Genomic DNA, 17851 nt, shown 5'->3' with positions numbered 1-17851 from the left:
TAGTTCTGTAAACTTTTACCCAGTGGCTTTAGTTAAATTCCTCATTTTTAGATGTGCGGTCCATGTGGTTTTTTTTTTTTTTTTTACACTTCCGACACCTAATACTAATGTATAGAAAAGTTACACTTTTTTTTTCACTGCTATTTTTTTCCCCAATACTCCTAAAGGTACCGTCACATTTAGCGACACTGCAGCGTCGCTGTTTGGTCGCTGGAGAGCTGTCACATAGACAGCTCTCCAGCGACCAACGATCCCGAAGTCCCCGGGTAACCAGGGTAAACATCGGGTTACTAAGCGCAGGGTCGCGCTTAGTAACCCGATGTTTACCCTGGATACCATTGTAAAAGTAAAAAAAAACACTACATGCTTACATTCCTGTCGCGTCCCTCGCCTTCAGCTTCCCTGCACTGTGTAAGTGCCGGCTGGAAAGCACAGCAGTGACGTCACCGCTGTGCTTTGCTTTACGGCCGGCGCTGACACTGGGGGACGCAGGGAAGCTGACGCTGAGGAACGTGACAGGAATGTAAGTATGTAGTGTTTTTTTTTTTTTTTTTTTTTTTTACTTTTACAATGGTAACCAGGGTAAACATCGGGTTACTAAGTCTACGTTCACATTAGCGTTGTGCGCCGCTTCGTCAGCGACGCAACGCACAATGCACGCAAAAACGCTGCGTTTTGCGACGCATGCGTCGTTTTTTGCCGAAATTTGGACGCAAGAAAAATGCAACTTGTTGCGTTTTCTTGGTCCGACGCTTGCGGCAAAAAAGATGCATGCGTCGCACAACGCAACAAACAAAAACGCATGGGTCCCCCATGTTAAATATAGGGGCGCATGACGCATGCGTCGCCGCTGCGTCGCCTGACGCAAACTAGCGTAACGCTAGTGTGAACGTAGCCTAAGCGCGGCCCTGCGCTTAGTAACCCGATATTTACCCTGGTTACCGGTGAAGACATCGCTGAATCGGCGTCACACACGCCCATCCAGCGATGACAGCGGGTGATCAGCGACGAAATAAAGTCCTGGACTTTCCCCAGCGACCAACGATCTCCCAGCAGTGGCCTGATCGTTGGTCGCTGTCACGCATAACGATTTCGTTAACGATATCGTTGTGTGACAGTACCTTAATGTAAAGGGATTTGCTAGCTTGGAAATGCTGTGTGATTTATGGCCATAATGTCATACAGCAAGAGAAGTGGCGCAGACTGAAATATAGGCTCCTGCATAAAGTATCTCTACCTTTGTTAACCCAAAGCGAGTGTCAGAGTGGTCACAATCTGACCAACAGCCTTCCTGTGTAGGTGTGGAGATGGCTGTCGGTCACCCCCTTAGTGCTGAGCCTCTGGTGAGCAGAGAGGTCGGTGAGTATAAATACATTCATGCTTTGGAACAGATCCTGGGGATACAGAATTCATTATTTTTATTCTCAAAAATACAGAGCCTAATGCGTGCATGTAAATAATTTGTAAGCAGTGAGTCTAGGCCACAATATGTGCACGCTGCTTGATACCTGCCACCCACAGAAAGCACCGAGAGCAATGATTGTTCAGATGTCACAACCTGCAGTAACCACCGATCCACCACACCGCTGCACGACCAGCTCTGCCCTCACCTACTGTGTCCTCACCCAGCCCTTATGTGAGCCCTGAAGGGCAGGGTCCTCTCTCCTCCTCTACAGTCCTCACTTGTATTGCTTAAGAATATTGTTTGTCTCTTCACACCGACCAGATGTCTGCCTAAAAAAAAATTTCAGCATGCTCTAGTCTTCCATATGACTTGCCTAGTCAAGTCTATGGATGTGCAAACAGATTCATCTTATAGCATCCTAATTTTTAACAAATATACTTTAACAAGTGTAACCGTCATTTTAATTTTGATTTTATAAATCAATAGTGAACTTGAAAATAAGAAACTTTGTAATTTATCTAATCTGAGAAATCTGCTTTTTACTCCTTCTGAATTTGTTTTTCACACTCCATTAAGGGCAGATTTTCCCATTACTGAGATAGGAAATGAGTTGGTGCAGGAAGGCGCCAGAGAGGCATTCTGCTGCAAGTTCACCAGAAACCGTTACAATTCTCCATTGAAGTTTATGAACACCAAGTGTCATCTCCTATCTCCATAATTGGAAAGTCTGGCTTCATTGAAGACAGATTTAGAAATAATTCCTCTAAGATGGATTACAGATTCTTACATTCACATGTACTATTTGTGTGTGTGTGTGTGTATATATATATATATATATATATATATATATATATATATATATATATATATATATATATATATATATATATATATATATATATATATATATATTTATTTATATATACTCTTTAAGATAGGAAGTTCTGTTTAATCTTGAATATTTTATTGACTGTGTACAAAAACAAATGCCATACTGATGACAATGCAGATAAGTCAGTCTGATTTATAACCAGAAAACTTTTTTCTCTCCCCCACTTGTGTAAGCTTAGCTTAGCCTAATACTTATTGCAGCTAGTCTAGAACTGTACCCAATTTGCCAAGTTCTGACTTTTATTTATTTATTTATTTTTGCATTTCTATAATTGTATTTTAATTGAATCTTTTTTTTTTACTTTTTGTAGGAAAAAATGTTTCATTTTTGGGTAAATACATTTTTTGTACCTGGTCCTGATGAATATTCAGAGAAGGTAGAGAACGTAACATTACTTGGCGAGCAAGAACTTGATGGTATTTACAGTACCGAACGATCAGACAATGACAAGGAATATCTCACCCTCACGTTAACAAAAAATGACTTGGATAAAGCTAACAAAGATAAGGCCAACAGATACTTCTCTCCAAACTTCAAAGTAAGTAAGATTCATTCTTGACATCTTGTTGGGTTTTTCTTCTCTTGTTAAAGCAGCGCTCCTCCCGTTCGTTTTTTTTATCCTTAATGTATTGCAGTCATCATAGTATATAGTACTTTGTACTTACATTTGTTAATTTTTCCTTTCTACCTAGCTGATTTTATCTGCTCTGTGTAGAAACAGGAAGTCTCTTGTCCCTGCATTTATCATTCCCTTCAACTCCTGACTCAGCAGCTCCTCCCCCCCCCTGTCATAGACACTTGCAGTGATGACACATACAGGGAAAATTGACCTCCTGTTTCTACTTGGAGCTTAAAAGAATTCAACTAGTCAGTTTTTAACCCCTTTCTGACCTTAGACGGGATAGTACGTCCGAGGTCCAATCTGGCGGTGAGCCCACATCAAAGCGCAACATTTCAGCTATTTTGAACAGCTGACATGTGCGCGCAATGGCGGCGAGTGGAATCGCGATTTACCCGCCGCTATTAACTAGTTAAATGCCCCTGTCAAACGCTGACAGCAGCATTTAACTACCGCTTCCGGACGCACGGCCAGAAATGCGCTCATCGCTGACCCCCGTAACATGATCGGGTGTCAGCGATGCGTCGGCATAGTAACCAGAGGTCTCCTTGAGATCTCTATGGTTCCTGATGCCGGCTTGCTGTGAGTGCCACCCTGTGGTCGGCGCTCATAGCAAGCCTGTAATTCAGCTACATAGGAGCGATCTAATGATCGCTGCTATGTAGCAGAGCCCATCAGGCTATGCACAGCAAAAGTAAAAAAAAAAAAAAAAAAAAAAAATATAAAATAAAAAAAAATATAAATCACCCCCCTTTCGCCCCATTCAAAATAAAATCAAATATACACATTTGGTATCGCCGCATTCAGGATCGCCCGATCTATCAATAAAAAAAAAAGGATTAACCTGATCACTAAACGGCGTAGCGAGAAAAAAAAATCAAAACGCCAAAATTACGTTTTTTGGTTGCCGCAGCATTGCATTCAAATGCAATAACGGGCGATCAAAAGAACGTATCTGCACCAAAATGGTAAAAACGTCAGCTCGGCACACAAAAAAATAAGCCCTCAGCCAACCCCAGATCACGAAAAAAAAAAAAAAAGATGCTACGGGTATCGGAAAATGTTGCAATTTTTTTTTATTTATATATATATATTTTTTTTTTTTTTTAGCAAAGTTTGGTATTTTTTTTTCACCACTTAGATAAAAAATAACCTAGACATGTTTGGTGTCTATGAACTCGTAATGACCTGGAGAATCATATCAGTTTTAGCATTTAGTGAACCTAGCAAAAAAGCCAAGCAAAGAACATGCATGGGATTGCACTTTATTTTCCATTTTCACCGCACTCGGAATTTTTCCCCCATTTTCTAGTACACATCATGGTAAAACCAATGATGTCGTCCAAAAGTACAACTCATCCTGCAAAAAATAGGCCCTCACATGGCTGTATTGATGCAAAAATAAGAAAAAATATGGCTCTGGGAAGGAGGGGAGCGAAAAACGAACACAGAAAAATGGAAAATCTCAAGGTCATGAAGGGGTTAAAAATATTAAATCCCCCCCCCCCCCACACACACACATGTACACACACACACGTATGGTATCGGCTACAGATGACAGTGAGCATTTAACCCCTTCCCAACTTGTGACAAAGCCACCATCTTTGTGATGCTGTGATTCCCAGCCAAAGGCTTCATAGAAGACCATAGTTTTCACTATACTGCAGTAATATAGTCTATAGAGTAAGCAATCAACTGATGAATGAAATGTAAAATATTAAAAAGAAAAATAAAGCCTGCAAACTCCCTCATTATCTGTTTTAAAATTAGAAAAAAAAAGAAAAAAAAAAGATGTACTTGGCATTGCCGCATTTAAGAGGTTGACACCAGCTCTATTCGCTGCCAAGGTCTCCCTTCTCCTGCTTGACTGACAATTCCTTTACTGTGTGATATCAAGCTGGAGGATGTGGTGCTGGGAAGAGAATAGAGCCGGCGTGACAGAGGCTTGTGAAGATCTTCCATGTACCAAAAGCACTATTTTGCATATCCATTCAAACACGTATTTCTCAGTCATGGAGATTATATATATCTATATAATCTCCATGACTGAGAAATAAGTGTTTGAATGGATATGCAAAATAGTGCTTTTGGTACATGGAAGATCTTCACAAGCCTCTGTCACGCCGGCTCTATTCTCTTCCCAGCACCACATCCTCCAGCTTGATGTCACACACACACATATATATATATATATATATATATATATATATATATATATATATATATATATATATATATATATATATATACATATACACCTATACTGTATATACTCGAGTATAAGCCAACATTTTCAGCCCCTTTTTTTTGGTCTGAAAGTCCCCCTCTCGGCTTATACTCGTCATACCCAGGGGTCGGCAGGGGAGGGGGAGCGGGGACTGTCTAATTAACTCACCTACTCCTGGTGCGGTCCCTGCACGTCTTTTCCCCGGCGCTGACAGCTTCTTCCTGTACAGAGCGGTCACATGGTACCGCTCATTACAGTAATGAATATGCGGCTCCACCCCCCATAGAGATGGAGCCGCATATTCATTACTGTAATGAGCGGTAACTGTGACCGCTCAGTACAGGAAGAAGCTGCCGGCGCCGGGGAAAAGACGTGCAGGGACCGCACCAGGAGAAGGTGAGTATAACTGGGAGGGGGAGCGCTGCGCGATATTCACCTGCTCCTCGTTTCGGCGCCGCTCCGTCTTCACCGTCTTGTGCAGTGACGCTCGGGTCAGAGGGCGCGATGACGTGGTTAGTGCGCGCCCTCTCCCTGAACATCAGTGCTGAAGATGGAGCGGCGCCGGAACGAAGTCAGGTGAATATTGAAAGTGCCGGGGGCCTGAGCGATGGAGAGGTGAGTGTGATTTTTTTTTTTTTTTTTTTATCGCAGCAACAGCAAATGGGGCAAGTGTCTGTATGGAGCATCTATGGGGCCATAACGTTTGTGCAGCACTATATGGGGCCATAACGTTTGTGCAGCACTATATGGGGCCATAACGTTTGTGCAGCACTATATGAGGCCATAAAGTTTGTACAGCACTATATGGGGCCATAACGTTTGTGCAGCACTGTATGGGGCCATAGCATTTGTGCAGCACTGTATGGGGCCATAGCGTTTGTGCAGCACTGTATGGGGCCATAGCGTTTGTGCAGCACTGTATGGGGCCATAGCGTTTGTGCAGCACTGTATGGGGCCATAGCGTTTGTGCAGCACTGTATGGGGCCATAGCGTTTGTGCAGCACTGTATGGGGCCATAGCGTTTGTGCAGCACTGTATGGGGCCATAGCGTTTGTGCAGCACTGTATGGGGCCATAGCGTTTGTGCAGCACTGTATGGGGCCATAGCGTTTGTGCAGCACTGTATGGGGCAAGTGTCTGTATGGGGCCATGATCAACGTTTGTGCTGCACTACATGGGGCAAATATCTTTATGGAGCATCTTATGGGGCCATAATCTACATTTGTTCAGCATTATATTGGGCAAATGTCTATGGAGCATGTTATGGGGCCATTATTAACCTTTATGCTGGATTATATGGGGCATATTTTAATATTGAGCATCTTATGGGGCCCATCATAAACTTTATGGATCATTATATGGGGCTCCTGATTCAATATGGATATTCAAAAACACTTAACCTACTGATGTCTCAATTAATTTTACTTTTATTGGTATCTATTTTTATGTTTGACATTTACTGTTGGCTGCGGCATTTCCTACCCTAGGCTTATACTCGAGTCATTTCCCAGTTTTTTTGTGGCAAAATTAGGGTCGGCTTATACTCTAGTATATACGGTATATAATTTTTTTTTTTGCAATTTCAATGTACACACGTGTGGGTGTGTATATATAATTTTCGCACAGTTGTGAGCGGGTTAAAATAAAATGGCCTAACTTAACTAAAACGGCCGTCATTTAGCTGCAAAACTTATTTCCTTTTTTGTTAATGAAAAAGGTGTTTAAAGTAAAAATGTTCATTTGTAACTTACATATAACATGGTGGAAAACATGAGTTGTATGTACCCCCAAAGTTGTACCATGGAGAACAAAAATTGTCCTACAAAAAAGTCCTTCTGGCTACATTGTGTTTTTTTGTTTTTTTTTAAAGGCAAACACACAGAACCCTAATCCTCAGAATTAATAACATAAAGAAATAACAGACTTGAAGAGATTTTCCATTGCTTCCAGTGCCACTTTCATTTTACTGGAGCATTATAAGAAATGGAAGCAGTGATGTGAGTGGTATGGTTAGTTGCTATTAACAATATATTTATTTTTTTATTTCAGGTGAAGCTATTTTTCACAAAAACAGTAGAAGAATCTTCAAATTCAGAGGCGAGCAGCTCGACTTCTGTGACACCGGATGTTAGTGACAATGAACCAGATCATTACCGATATTCTGACACCACTGACTCTGACCCAGAGAATGAACCTTTTGATGAAGATCAGATTACACAGATTACAAAAGTCTAAATATTCTCCTTAATTTTTCCTGTTTTTTTTTTTTTTTCTTTTTTTTTCTTTTTTTTTTAAATCGAGGGAATTAAAACCACAGAAAAGACAAACTTGAATAAACTGAAAAGGACCTTTTTAAATGGCATTGTCAGCCTACCATAGGAGCAATTATTTTCTTCTTTCCTTGACCAATATTATTTTGCCCCACAGGGTTTTTGGCACTGCTGTCCAGTGAAATTAAAAAAAGAAAAAAAAAAAAAAACAGTAAAACTTAAGAAAAGGTTACGTAGCATTGTTATGTAAATATCCTTTTCATGTCAAAAGGACATTTAAATCTTAAAATTAGGATAAATAAAGATGGCACTTTCCCATTTTATTCCAGCTTTTTTTTTTTGTTTCATTTTTTTTCCTGTTTCCCTTCCCACTTTTTTATTTTAAAGTGGAGCTATGTATGCGTAGTTTTATAACTTTTTCTCTTTTTTTCCCCCCCCTTTTCCCTCTCACCAACTGAAATTAATAGTGTGCTTTGTGAAATACAAGGTTCACCTCCTGCCTCCTCGCAGCCATTGTGGCAACAGAACGTTTTTATTCGGCTAAGATGTTCGAGGGTTATCTTGTTGTACGTACCTATTAAATGCGGTGGATAGTGACTATTTAAGACTGAATCTACTTCCAGCTTGATTCATGTACCATCTCAAGCTATCACATGCTCCTTCGTTTAGCGTGCTGCAGTAAATCCTGAACATATAAGGAATTGTCCACTGTCGCTGCTTATTGTTTGTGCTTTTCGCCCCCCTCCCCTTTTAAGCATAATGGTGCTAGAAAAGGCAGCTATAGGGAGCGGTTCTTTAAGAGGTACAGGATTGAACCATCCAAATAGTCACAATCGGGCCTACAGAGCAGACAGGCTAATGTATGTCATCGGAGCTGCAATGTTTCATCCGTACAGATGTAATGACTAGTGAAATGGATCTGATTATCCCCTCTCCCCTTAAGAGTTGGCCACTACTAGGACAGCCCCTTTTTCAATCTTGATTGTCCCTGTTAAAATGAAACCGCCTATACTCGCCTCCAGTCCCGTTCCAGTGGTGTCAGCACTCGCGTTCCCGCCACTCACATGAGCCACACACTCAATCAGCATTGGTGTCACTCTCCCGCCGTCGGACGTATCGGTAATCAAGAAGTGAGCTGCTAGTCAGTGCTCACCCCCTTTTTGATTCCTTATACGAATGCTGATTAGGTGCAGCACTTTTTTGACCTAACCTAAGGTGAGCCCCCGGCATCGCCAGTGGATACACTGCTGGGACGGCAGGGGAGTATAGCGGTTTTTATTTTTACTGGGGCAAACATTCAGATTGAAAAGGGGTTGTCCTAGTAGTGAACAACTCCTTTTAAGATAACTCCTATCGCTCTTTCCTTCACTTCAGACTGCCACATTGATATCCCAGTGCTATATAACCATGGTGCCAGGAGAATCTTTAAGGAATGGATACCTTTTTTTTTTTTTTTTTTAACAAATATTCATAGAATCCTGGTCCAGCAGCTATGTCCGTTGTTTGTGGCTGCTGTGCCAGAGATCTGCAAGCTTCATTCTACCTGCCGGCATCCTCGGGCCTACTCCTGACCAGTAGGCCAGGAGCGACGTCAAGCTTCCATCACCCTGCAATGATGACTACAGAGCTAGGAATACCAGCAGGTAGAAGGTTCGCATGACTCTGGTCCAGCAATTGTGGTCTACTGACATGGCCACTGGACTAAGGTCCTGTGAATCTTTTGGCTCCACTCTATTGAGAATTATTCTGGTCGTAATGGTTAATCATTTCAATTAAAGAGACAGTCAGCAGTTTTTTGTTTGATCTGAAAGCAAGACAGTTTAGGGCGCAAGAGACTAATTCCAGTGATGTATCACTTACTGCACTGCTCGGTGTAGTTTTGATACAATCCCTGTTTTATTTGTTGCAGATGTAGCAGTGGTTATAATGCTGAGCAGTGTATAACCTCGCCCCCACCCTGATTGGCAGCTTTCTGTGTACATTGTCAGCAAGCAGCCAATCAGTGGTGGAGGAGGAGGAGCTATACTGATTGGCCTGACTGGTCTGCACATGACACCTAGTCAGGCAGTGATAATCTCCTGCTGATGAGTGACACATCCCTAGAATAAGGTCTTGTGCCCTTTATTAATGAGCTCTCATTAAATAGCAGAAACCTTCTGACAGATTTCCTTTTAGATAATTAATTCCCAATCATAGATCTAGCTGCTGTGGACGCTTCAAGTGCTGCCTGCAAGTAATGTTTTACATTTTAACCTCCCCATCCAATATGAACTATTTTAACAGTAGAGGAAGCTGAAATGACGTATGCTTTGATCAGACCTTTCTTAAAAAGACGGAAAAAAGGAAAATGATAAAGGAGTTAAATTGCCTAGGTGTCGTCTGATCCACATTTTGACTTTACACATTCTATTACAATGAGTTTTGCAGTTTTGCACACTTTTAATGTCATTAACTGTTAGGGAATTTTACTTGAAGAGTGTTTAGTAGCTTCAATGTTTTTTGTTTTAAATATACATATATTTTATTTTTTTTTACATTTACACATGGTTATGAAGTCAGTGTTGCTTTAAAAGTTTCAACACGGCACAGATATAAAAAAATATATATCTAAAATATAATTGTCCCAAATATTCTTTGTAGTTTGCTATTAAAAAAAAATATTAGATTTCTCAACAGGCAGTGTTCAATAATTCACATATATGGCAAGTTTAGCCTGGTACTCCACTTATTAATATGGCAAAGTTATTTTTATTTTATTTTTTGGTATGCCAGGCTGTAAAATATTTAAGCTTACCACCGCTGCTGTTTTTGTTAAAAAAAAAAAAAAAAATTTCTCAAGCTTTAAATTTACGATTCAAATATAAATGTTGATATTTTACTAAAATAAGTGCATTTTATGGCAATGTAAAATCCCATTTTACTCTTTCGTTAGTGTAGTTAACAAAGGAAGCTATACTTTAAATTTTAAGAAATGGCAATGGCTATTAAAATGCTATGCCAGTGGTAGATGTGATTTACTTGTTAAATTGGAATTTAGAAGAGGGAAGTAGGTTATGTACCTTGACCTGGTTAAGATTTTTTTTTTATTATTGGGCATTTACTAGTGTTCTCGGCCTAATACAGATACTGCTTTCTTCCTGAGTAAAACCTGGCACAATAAGATATGCCATCCCTGTATATGGAAGTCTGCCTGCTCATGACAAGCACTGGCTGTGATGCCAGCACTCCTAGATAATCTGGTTCCCTTAATTTAGGTTAATGTCTCCTTGTATAATTTCAGTATGAAATAGTTTTTATTTTTTTATACTGCACAGTGAAGAGAAAAACAGAATCCTTGCTGAAATTTATATTAGGAGTCATTGATTTTGGTTGTCAGATGGCTTTAAAGGTCAGGTATCGATCAGCGCTGGTGAAGCCACTTCATAGTGGTAAGGTTGGCATCATGTTTAAATGGAGCCCTTACTAGTGATGAGTGAAAGTGCTCGGATAAGGTGTTATACAAGCTTGCTCAGCTGCTATCAAGGTGTCTTCGGTGTGCTTGAATAATATGTTCCAGTACCTGCATCGGCATGTGTCACGGCAGCCGTGACACATGCAGGGATTGCCTGTTATACAGCTGTGTCACATGCAGGGATTGCCTGTTTGTTATACAGCCGCGTTACATACAGGGATTGCCTGTTTGTTATACAGCCGCGTCACATACAGGGATTGCCTGTTTGTTATACAGCCGCGTTACATGCAGGGATTGCCTGTTTGTTATACAGCCGCGTCACATACAGGGATTGCCTGTTTGTTATACAGCCGCGTCACATACAGGGATTGCCTGTTTGTTATACAGCCGCGTTACATGCAGGGATTGCCTGTTTGTTATACAGCCGCGTCACATACAGGGATTGCCTGTTTGTTATACAGCCGTGTCACATGCAGGGATTGCCTGTTTGTTATACAGCCGCGTCACATACAGGGATTGCCTGTTTGTTATACAGGTCCTTCTCAAAAAATTAGCATATAGTGTTAAATTTCATTATTTACCATAATGTAATGATTACAATTAAACTTTCATATATTATAGATTCATTATCCACCAACTGAAATTTGTCAGGTCTTTTATTGTTTTAATACTGATGATTTTGGCATACAACTCCTGATAACCCAAAAAACCTGTCTCAATAAATTAGCATATTTCACCCATCCAATCAAATAAAAGTGTTTTTTAATAACAAACAAAAAAACCATCAAATAATAATGTTCAGTTATGCACTCAATACTTGGTCGGGAATCCTTTGGCAGAAATGACTGCTTCAATGCGGCGTGGCATGGAGGCAATCAGCCTGTGACACTAGTGAGATGTTATGGAGGCCCAGGATGCTTCAATAGCGGCCTTAAGCTCATCCAGAGTGTTGGGTCTTGCGTCTCTCAACTTTCTCTTCACAATATCCCACAGATTCTCTATGGGGTTCAGGTCAGGAGAGTTGGCAGGCCAATTGAGCACAGTAATACCATGGTCAGTAAACCATTTACCAGTGGTTTTGGCACTGTGAGCAGGTGCCAGGTCGTGCTGAAAAATGAAATCTTCATCTCCATAAAGCATTTCAGCCAATGGAAGCATGAAGTGCTCCAAAATCTCCTGATAGCTAGCTGCATTGACCCTGCCCTTGATGAAACACAGTGGACCAACACCAGCAGCTGACATGGCACCCCACACCATCACTGACTGTGGGTACTTGACACTGGACTTCAGGCATTTTGGCATTTCCTTCTCCCCAGTCTTCCTCCAGACTCTGGCACCTTGATTTCCGAATGACATGCAAAATTTGCTTTCATCAGAAAAAAGTACTTGGGACCACTTAGCAACAGTCCAGTGCTGCTTCTCTGTAGCCCATGTCAGGCGCCTCTGCCGCTGTTTATGGTTCAAAAGTGGCTTTACCTGGGGAATGCGGCACCTGTAGCCCATTTCCTGCACACGCCTGTGCACGGTGGCTCTGGATGTTTCCACACCAGACTCAGTCCACTGCTTCCTCAGGTTCCCCAAGGTCTGGAATCGGTCCTTCTCCACAATCTTCCTCAGGGTCCGGTCTCCTCTTCTCGTTGTACAGCGTTTTCTGCCACATTGTTTCCTTCCAACAGACTTACCATTGAGGTGCCTTGATACAGCACTCTGGGAACAGCCTATTTGTTGAGAAATTTCTTTCTGGGTCTTACCCTCTTGCTTGAGGGTGTCAATGATGGCCTTCTTGACATCTGTCAGGTCGCTAGTCTTACCCATGATGGGGGTTTTGAGTAATGAACCAGGCAGGGAGTTTATAAAAGCCTCAGGTATCTTTTGCATGTGTTTAGAGTTAATTAGTTGATTCAGAAGATTAGGGTAATAGGTCGTTTAGAGAACCTTTTCTTGATATGCTAATTTATTGAGACAGGTTTTTTGGGTTATCAGGAGTTGTATGCCAAAATCATCAGTATTAAAACAATAAAAGACCTGACAAATTTCAGTTGGTGGATAATGAATCTATAATATCTGAAAGTTTAATTGTAATCATTACATTATGGTAAATAATGAAATTTAACACTATATGCTAATTTTTTGAGAAGGACCTGTACAGCCGCGTCACATACAGGGATTGCCTGTTTGTTATACAGCCGTGACACATGCAGGGATTGCCTGTTTGTTATACAGCTGCGACGCATACAGGGATTGCCTGTTTGTTATACAGCCGCGTCGCATACAGGGATTGCCTGTTTGTTATACAGCCGTGACACATGCAGCGATTGCCTGTTTGTTATACAGCCGCGTCACATGCAGGGATTGCCTGTTTGTTATACAGCCGTGACGCATGCAGAGATTGCCTATTTGTTATACAGCCGTGACACATGCGGGGATTGCTTAACAGTTGCGAGACAGTCGCAAGGTCTCAAACATGCTATTAGAGCACGCCGAAGACACTCTGTTAGCACCCGAGCATGTTCGCTCATCACTAGCCCTTACCTGTTCCACCATGTAGAATGTTATGGTGCTTTCAAACTGACTTCATCTTTGTGAAGCATGCATAAACTCCCAAACTTTCAACGTAGTAATGCCAACTTAAGACCTTTGTACTGTTGTATATCCCATGCCTCGTCCGCAGTACTCGTGTTGGAGCCGTAGTATGATTTTTGTTTTGTTTTTTTGTCTTTAACTTCCAGTGCATCCCTCACCGTTGATCAGGCACGAAGTAACATTGGTAGGACGCGTGTTCACACTTGTGTTATACAGTTTAAATCATGGTATCTGTTGTTGTGATCTGTTTGATAAACAGATCAGACATGATCAAAGCCATAGCTCTAATGTGGACACATCCTTAAAGGGGTTGTCCAGAGGATTGAAGAGTCCTGACTGTGTGCCCGGTAAGGATTCAGAAGCCTGCAATCACTTGGTGACTACAGACTTAGCAGAAGACCGGACAACCCGTTTTAAGCTGTTTGTTCCAGCCATTGGGCAGCACATGGGTAACACACACAAAAAGGTGTCAGCTGCAGTGTTCCCCTCCATATTTGCATAGTCAATCTATTTTGCAGAAGGCCTAAGCAAGCCTGTCTTATTGGCTCTCTGTACATACAATCCATCTCTGCCACAAGGGTTGTTTGCCACCATAACTGTCTACATATTTAAAGCACTTAAAAATATTTGCAACCTATTGTTACAGCATTTTTATTTTGGTACGCTTAGGATTACTCCCACTTTGGGTATGTGCCATCACCATATTTTGTTCATTAACACCCATGTTTAGATGGCATCAAATGTTTTGGGCATCTTTTTTTCTCTATTTGCCATTCTGCATGGGTTAATTGTTGCTCATTTGTTGCCTTACTGACATTGCCAGGGGTGAAGACTTGGCATGGCCAAACAGATTGCACTAAGATGGGGAGTCACCAGTTGGGCAGGTATGGATTCCTCCTCCTTTCTATGTAATGCATACCTGCTGCTACTTTACATTTTTTGGACCTGGTCACAGCTATATAGAGTTGAGGCTACAGTGATGCGGCATCAGAAATTTAAGAAAAAATATCCTAATTCTATTGAAAGATGCATTGTGTAAATGGAAACCTTAGTATGGGGACACTTTAGAACTTGGACACTTTAAGGCACTTACCTTTTCAAGAGAATCTGTTGGCAGGCTTTTGCTATGTAATCTGAAAGCAGCGCGGGGTGGGGACAGAGACCCTGATTCCAGTGATTTGTCATTTGGTTTATTGGGTGCAGCACTTAGTCCCAGTTTTCCCTGCTGCAGATCCAGCAGAGATCAGATCTAGCAGACATCAGATGTTGAGCTGTGTATAGCCTGCTCACACTGACAGCTTTTGTATGATGGAGGCATGCTTGGACCAGAAGGCATGAGACATCTAGTCCTCTATTAGTGATCTTCTGATAACACACTGATTTGTATTGGTACAGCAGAACACAGTCTAGTAAGTGACACATCACTAGAATCAGGATCTCTGTTCCGACATGCTGCTCTCAGATTACAAAGCTGAAGCCTCCTGAAGTTTTCCCATTTAAAGAGTTAACTGTTTTAATTTTTTTTTTCATAAGATATATTACAACATTTTTTTGTTCATGTCCTATTCATTTTTTAGAGAAATCTTTCTCCTCCTGGACTGGTAATTCATTCTCCGAATTCTCCATTCACAGGTAAAATTTGTCTTCAGTGAATACAGATTCCCATTACTGAGAGAGATGAGATGAGTCTGAGCTTATCAATTCTATGGAGAACTGTAGCTGCGAGGAGAACGTGCAGCAGAACGTCTGCCGCCTCTAGCTTTTCCCACTCCATACAATCGTAAAGGCACCAACTGGCAGCACCCATCTCATTAATTAGAAAGTCTGTCTTCATGGGGCACACTTCACCCATGAATTGAGAATGAAATCTCAGAGTCCGTCTGCCTCTAGCTCCTGCCTGCACACATTGTCATCTCAGTAATGGGGAAAATCCGTCTTCTCTGATAACACATTTTACCCCCAGAACTGAGTGAAAGGTCAAGTCCATGACGTGAGAGAATCACATTTCTCTGATATTTATTATTGATTTATGAAATAAAACTAAAACAGCGGTTACTCTAATAGTAACTTCCAAAGTTGACTCCTGCCTGATGGCTTTTTTTTTCCACGTCATGTGTGCTTTATTTTTAAGAAAAAGTAACGCAGACGATACCTAAATAATGGGATTTTGCACTGTTTTCTCTGATCCCTTCTCCGCTCCTTATATAATTGCTTTTAATCTTTTTTTTCTTTCTCTCCCCATCCTTGAAACATCACTAAAGTTTTGTAAGTCACCTGAAGTGGGAGTCATGGCATTATAGATGTATAAATATAAAATATGTACTTTATTTTCCATTTTTAGCTATCAACCTATAGATTTAACAACAATTTGCAATGATTTGTTTTACTCCCCAAGTAATTTATTGCAGTATTTTGTTGGTCGTCCGATTTTAATTACTGCTGTTTTAATTAGCAATGGTGGTACTGGGACAGTATGGCCTGTAGGCATTAATGCTGGTGAACTAGGAGTGAAGCCAACATGTTAGCTGCCAGGATTTGTATAGATGGTATTATAACCCCATATGCTTTAAGCCTAATGCTTGTCCTAATTATCCTTTCTTTTTTGCTTAGAGGATAAAGGGGGCAAAACTGTCATATTCCATCAGTTTAGGGGTTTAAAGGTTGGATCTTGGTAAACTAGACCATATGAGTGTTGTCCAAATTGAAGGTTTTTTCCCCATTAATGACATTTATGAATTGGCTCTATATAGGCCAGCATAAATCCCACAACAAGGCCCCACAGGTAGATGGATGATGCCAGTGATAACCTTTCAATGCAGGAAGTTGGCTTGTGTACATGACTCCCATGTGGAATTGGCCACCGATTTTTATTAAGCAGCGTTTGCAGGCAATTTGTATACAAGCAGCAGTTGAAATCTAGCAAAATTTGTGCAATATGTCTAACGATGCCTGTGGTTGCCACAAAGTGCCTCGTTTACCTTTTTTATTTTTTGATTCTTCCTCCTTTTCTTCTCCCCCTATTTTTTTTTTTTTTTGTTAAAAACTGTTAAACTTGTCATGCATGCAAATGGAATGGGTGGAACTGTGCACTATTAAGAGGCTTCAACTGGAGGCGGGCGTATTCTGCCCTATTATTCTGCTCCCAATTTTGAGGAATTCTTTGAAAAAAATTTTTTTTTTCTCTCCAGTCTTTTCTCCGGTTCAGCCTCTTCAAATATTATTGTGCTGTGCAGCAGTGGCTCTGTGTGTAATGCTATGCACTGAGAATATACAACAAATTACATGTACAGGATAATGCCTCATTCAAATCACATGTCCATTTGTTATTGTATGTGTGTTAACATCCCTTTATCTTAGTGTTATAAACTCCACTTAAAACCAATTAAAGTCTCATTCTTGTCACTGTGTGGGTGTTTTATTGGAGAGATGTATACCCAAACTACAAAATTTACCAGTGTATTATAGTGCTAAATCTGTTTACAGGGCACAATGTCCCAAGTTCTTACTCCAGTTTCAAGTGTTTTTGTTGTGGTCTTAGCAGAAAAAAAAAAAATGAAAGATGTATAATAAAAAATATATACAAAATAAAACGTATATTTAAAAACAGCCGATCCATAAAACAAATGTTTTTCTTTGACTCGTTAGTGTGTCTTTGTTTAAAATGAATACATTTACTACTTCCTTCATTAGAAAATGTCTTATTCTTGTCCCACGTTATCAAACTACACATATACAGCTATCAGACATTATATTGTGACGCTATTATGATTGACTTGTGACAGTCGCACCTTTCTTGGGGTCGGATATATTCGATATACAGCTCTGGCAAAAATTTGAGACCACTGCAAAATGTTCAGTTTGTCTGATTTTTCTCTTTAGGCCTCTTTTCACACGTCCGTCTTTCTCCACACGTCGAAATACGTCGGTTTGTGAAAAACAGGATCCTGCAAATTTGTATGCAGGATCCTGTTTTTTTTTTTCCCCATTGACTTGTATTAGCGACGTATGGGCACACGTTATGTCCATCGCGCACTGGATCTTGTGCATTTTGGCGGACCGTCGTCTGCTAAAAACGTTCAAGGGAACGTTTTTCTGTACGTTGGATCCTGTGTATCCTACTGAGCATGCCCGGCAGGAAATCTCTCTCTCTCTCTCTCCTCCCCAGAATTTTACACTTTACCTTTCCGGACAGCGGACCCGTTGAAACACTGCATCCGCAGCACACGTTATCCACTATTTCCCAAACGTCCGTTGGTACGTCGCGCCGACGCTTTGTGACGGCCGACTACCGACGGAAGTGTGAAAGAAGCCTGATAGGTATATTTTTGAGTAAAATGTAAATTGTTCTTTTAGTCTATAAACTGATTTCCAAGCAATACATTTTGTATTTTTTCTGACAAAGAAA

General features: G+C 40.8%; 1 protein-coding gene and 1 long non-coding RNA gene across 2 annotated transcripts in view; both read left to right on the top strand.

Moving 5' to 3' along the window:
- PTEN (phosphatase and tensin homolog) overlaps nt 1–7621 on the top strand; it is an 80138-nt gene extending 72517 nt beyond the window's left edge. The window contains exons 8-9 of the mRNA XM_069753520.1: nt 2608–2835; nt 7192–7621. Coding sequence (XP_069609621.1) covers nt 2608–2835; nt 7192–7377 — 414 coding nt within the window. The 3' untranslated portion in view covers nt 7378–7621. The remainder of the gene's footprint in view (nt 1–2607; nt 2836–7191) is intronic.
- Nucleotides 7622–10592: 2971 nt separating this feature from the next.
- LOC138665753 (uncharacterized) lies at nt 10593–17083 on the top strand. The gene is made up of 2 exons (XR_011318514.1): nt 10593–11398; nt 13013–17083. It is a non-coding gene; the product is annotated as an uncharacterized lncRNA (long non-coding RNA).
- Nucleotides 17084–17851: the final 768 nt, after the last annotated feature.

This window comes from Ranitomeya imitator, chromosome 2 (assembly GCF_032444005.1).
Source record: "Ranitomeya imitator isolate aRanImi1 chromosome 2, aRanImi1.pri, whole genome shotgun sequence".
NCBI lineage: Eukaryota > Metazoa > Chordata > Amphibia > Anura > Dendrobatidae > Ranitomeya > Ranitomeya imitator.
The sequence above is the reverse complement of the archived record's forward strand: the minus strand, read 5'-3'. Positions and strand labels throughout refer to the sequence as shown.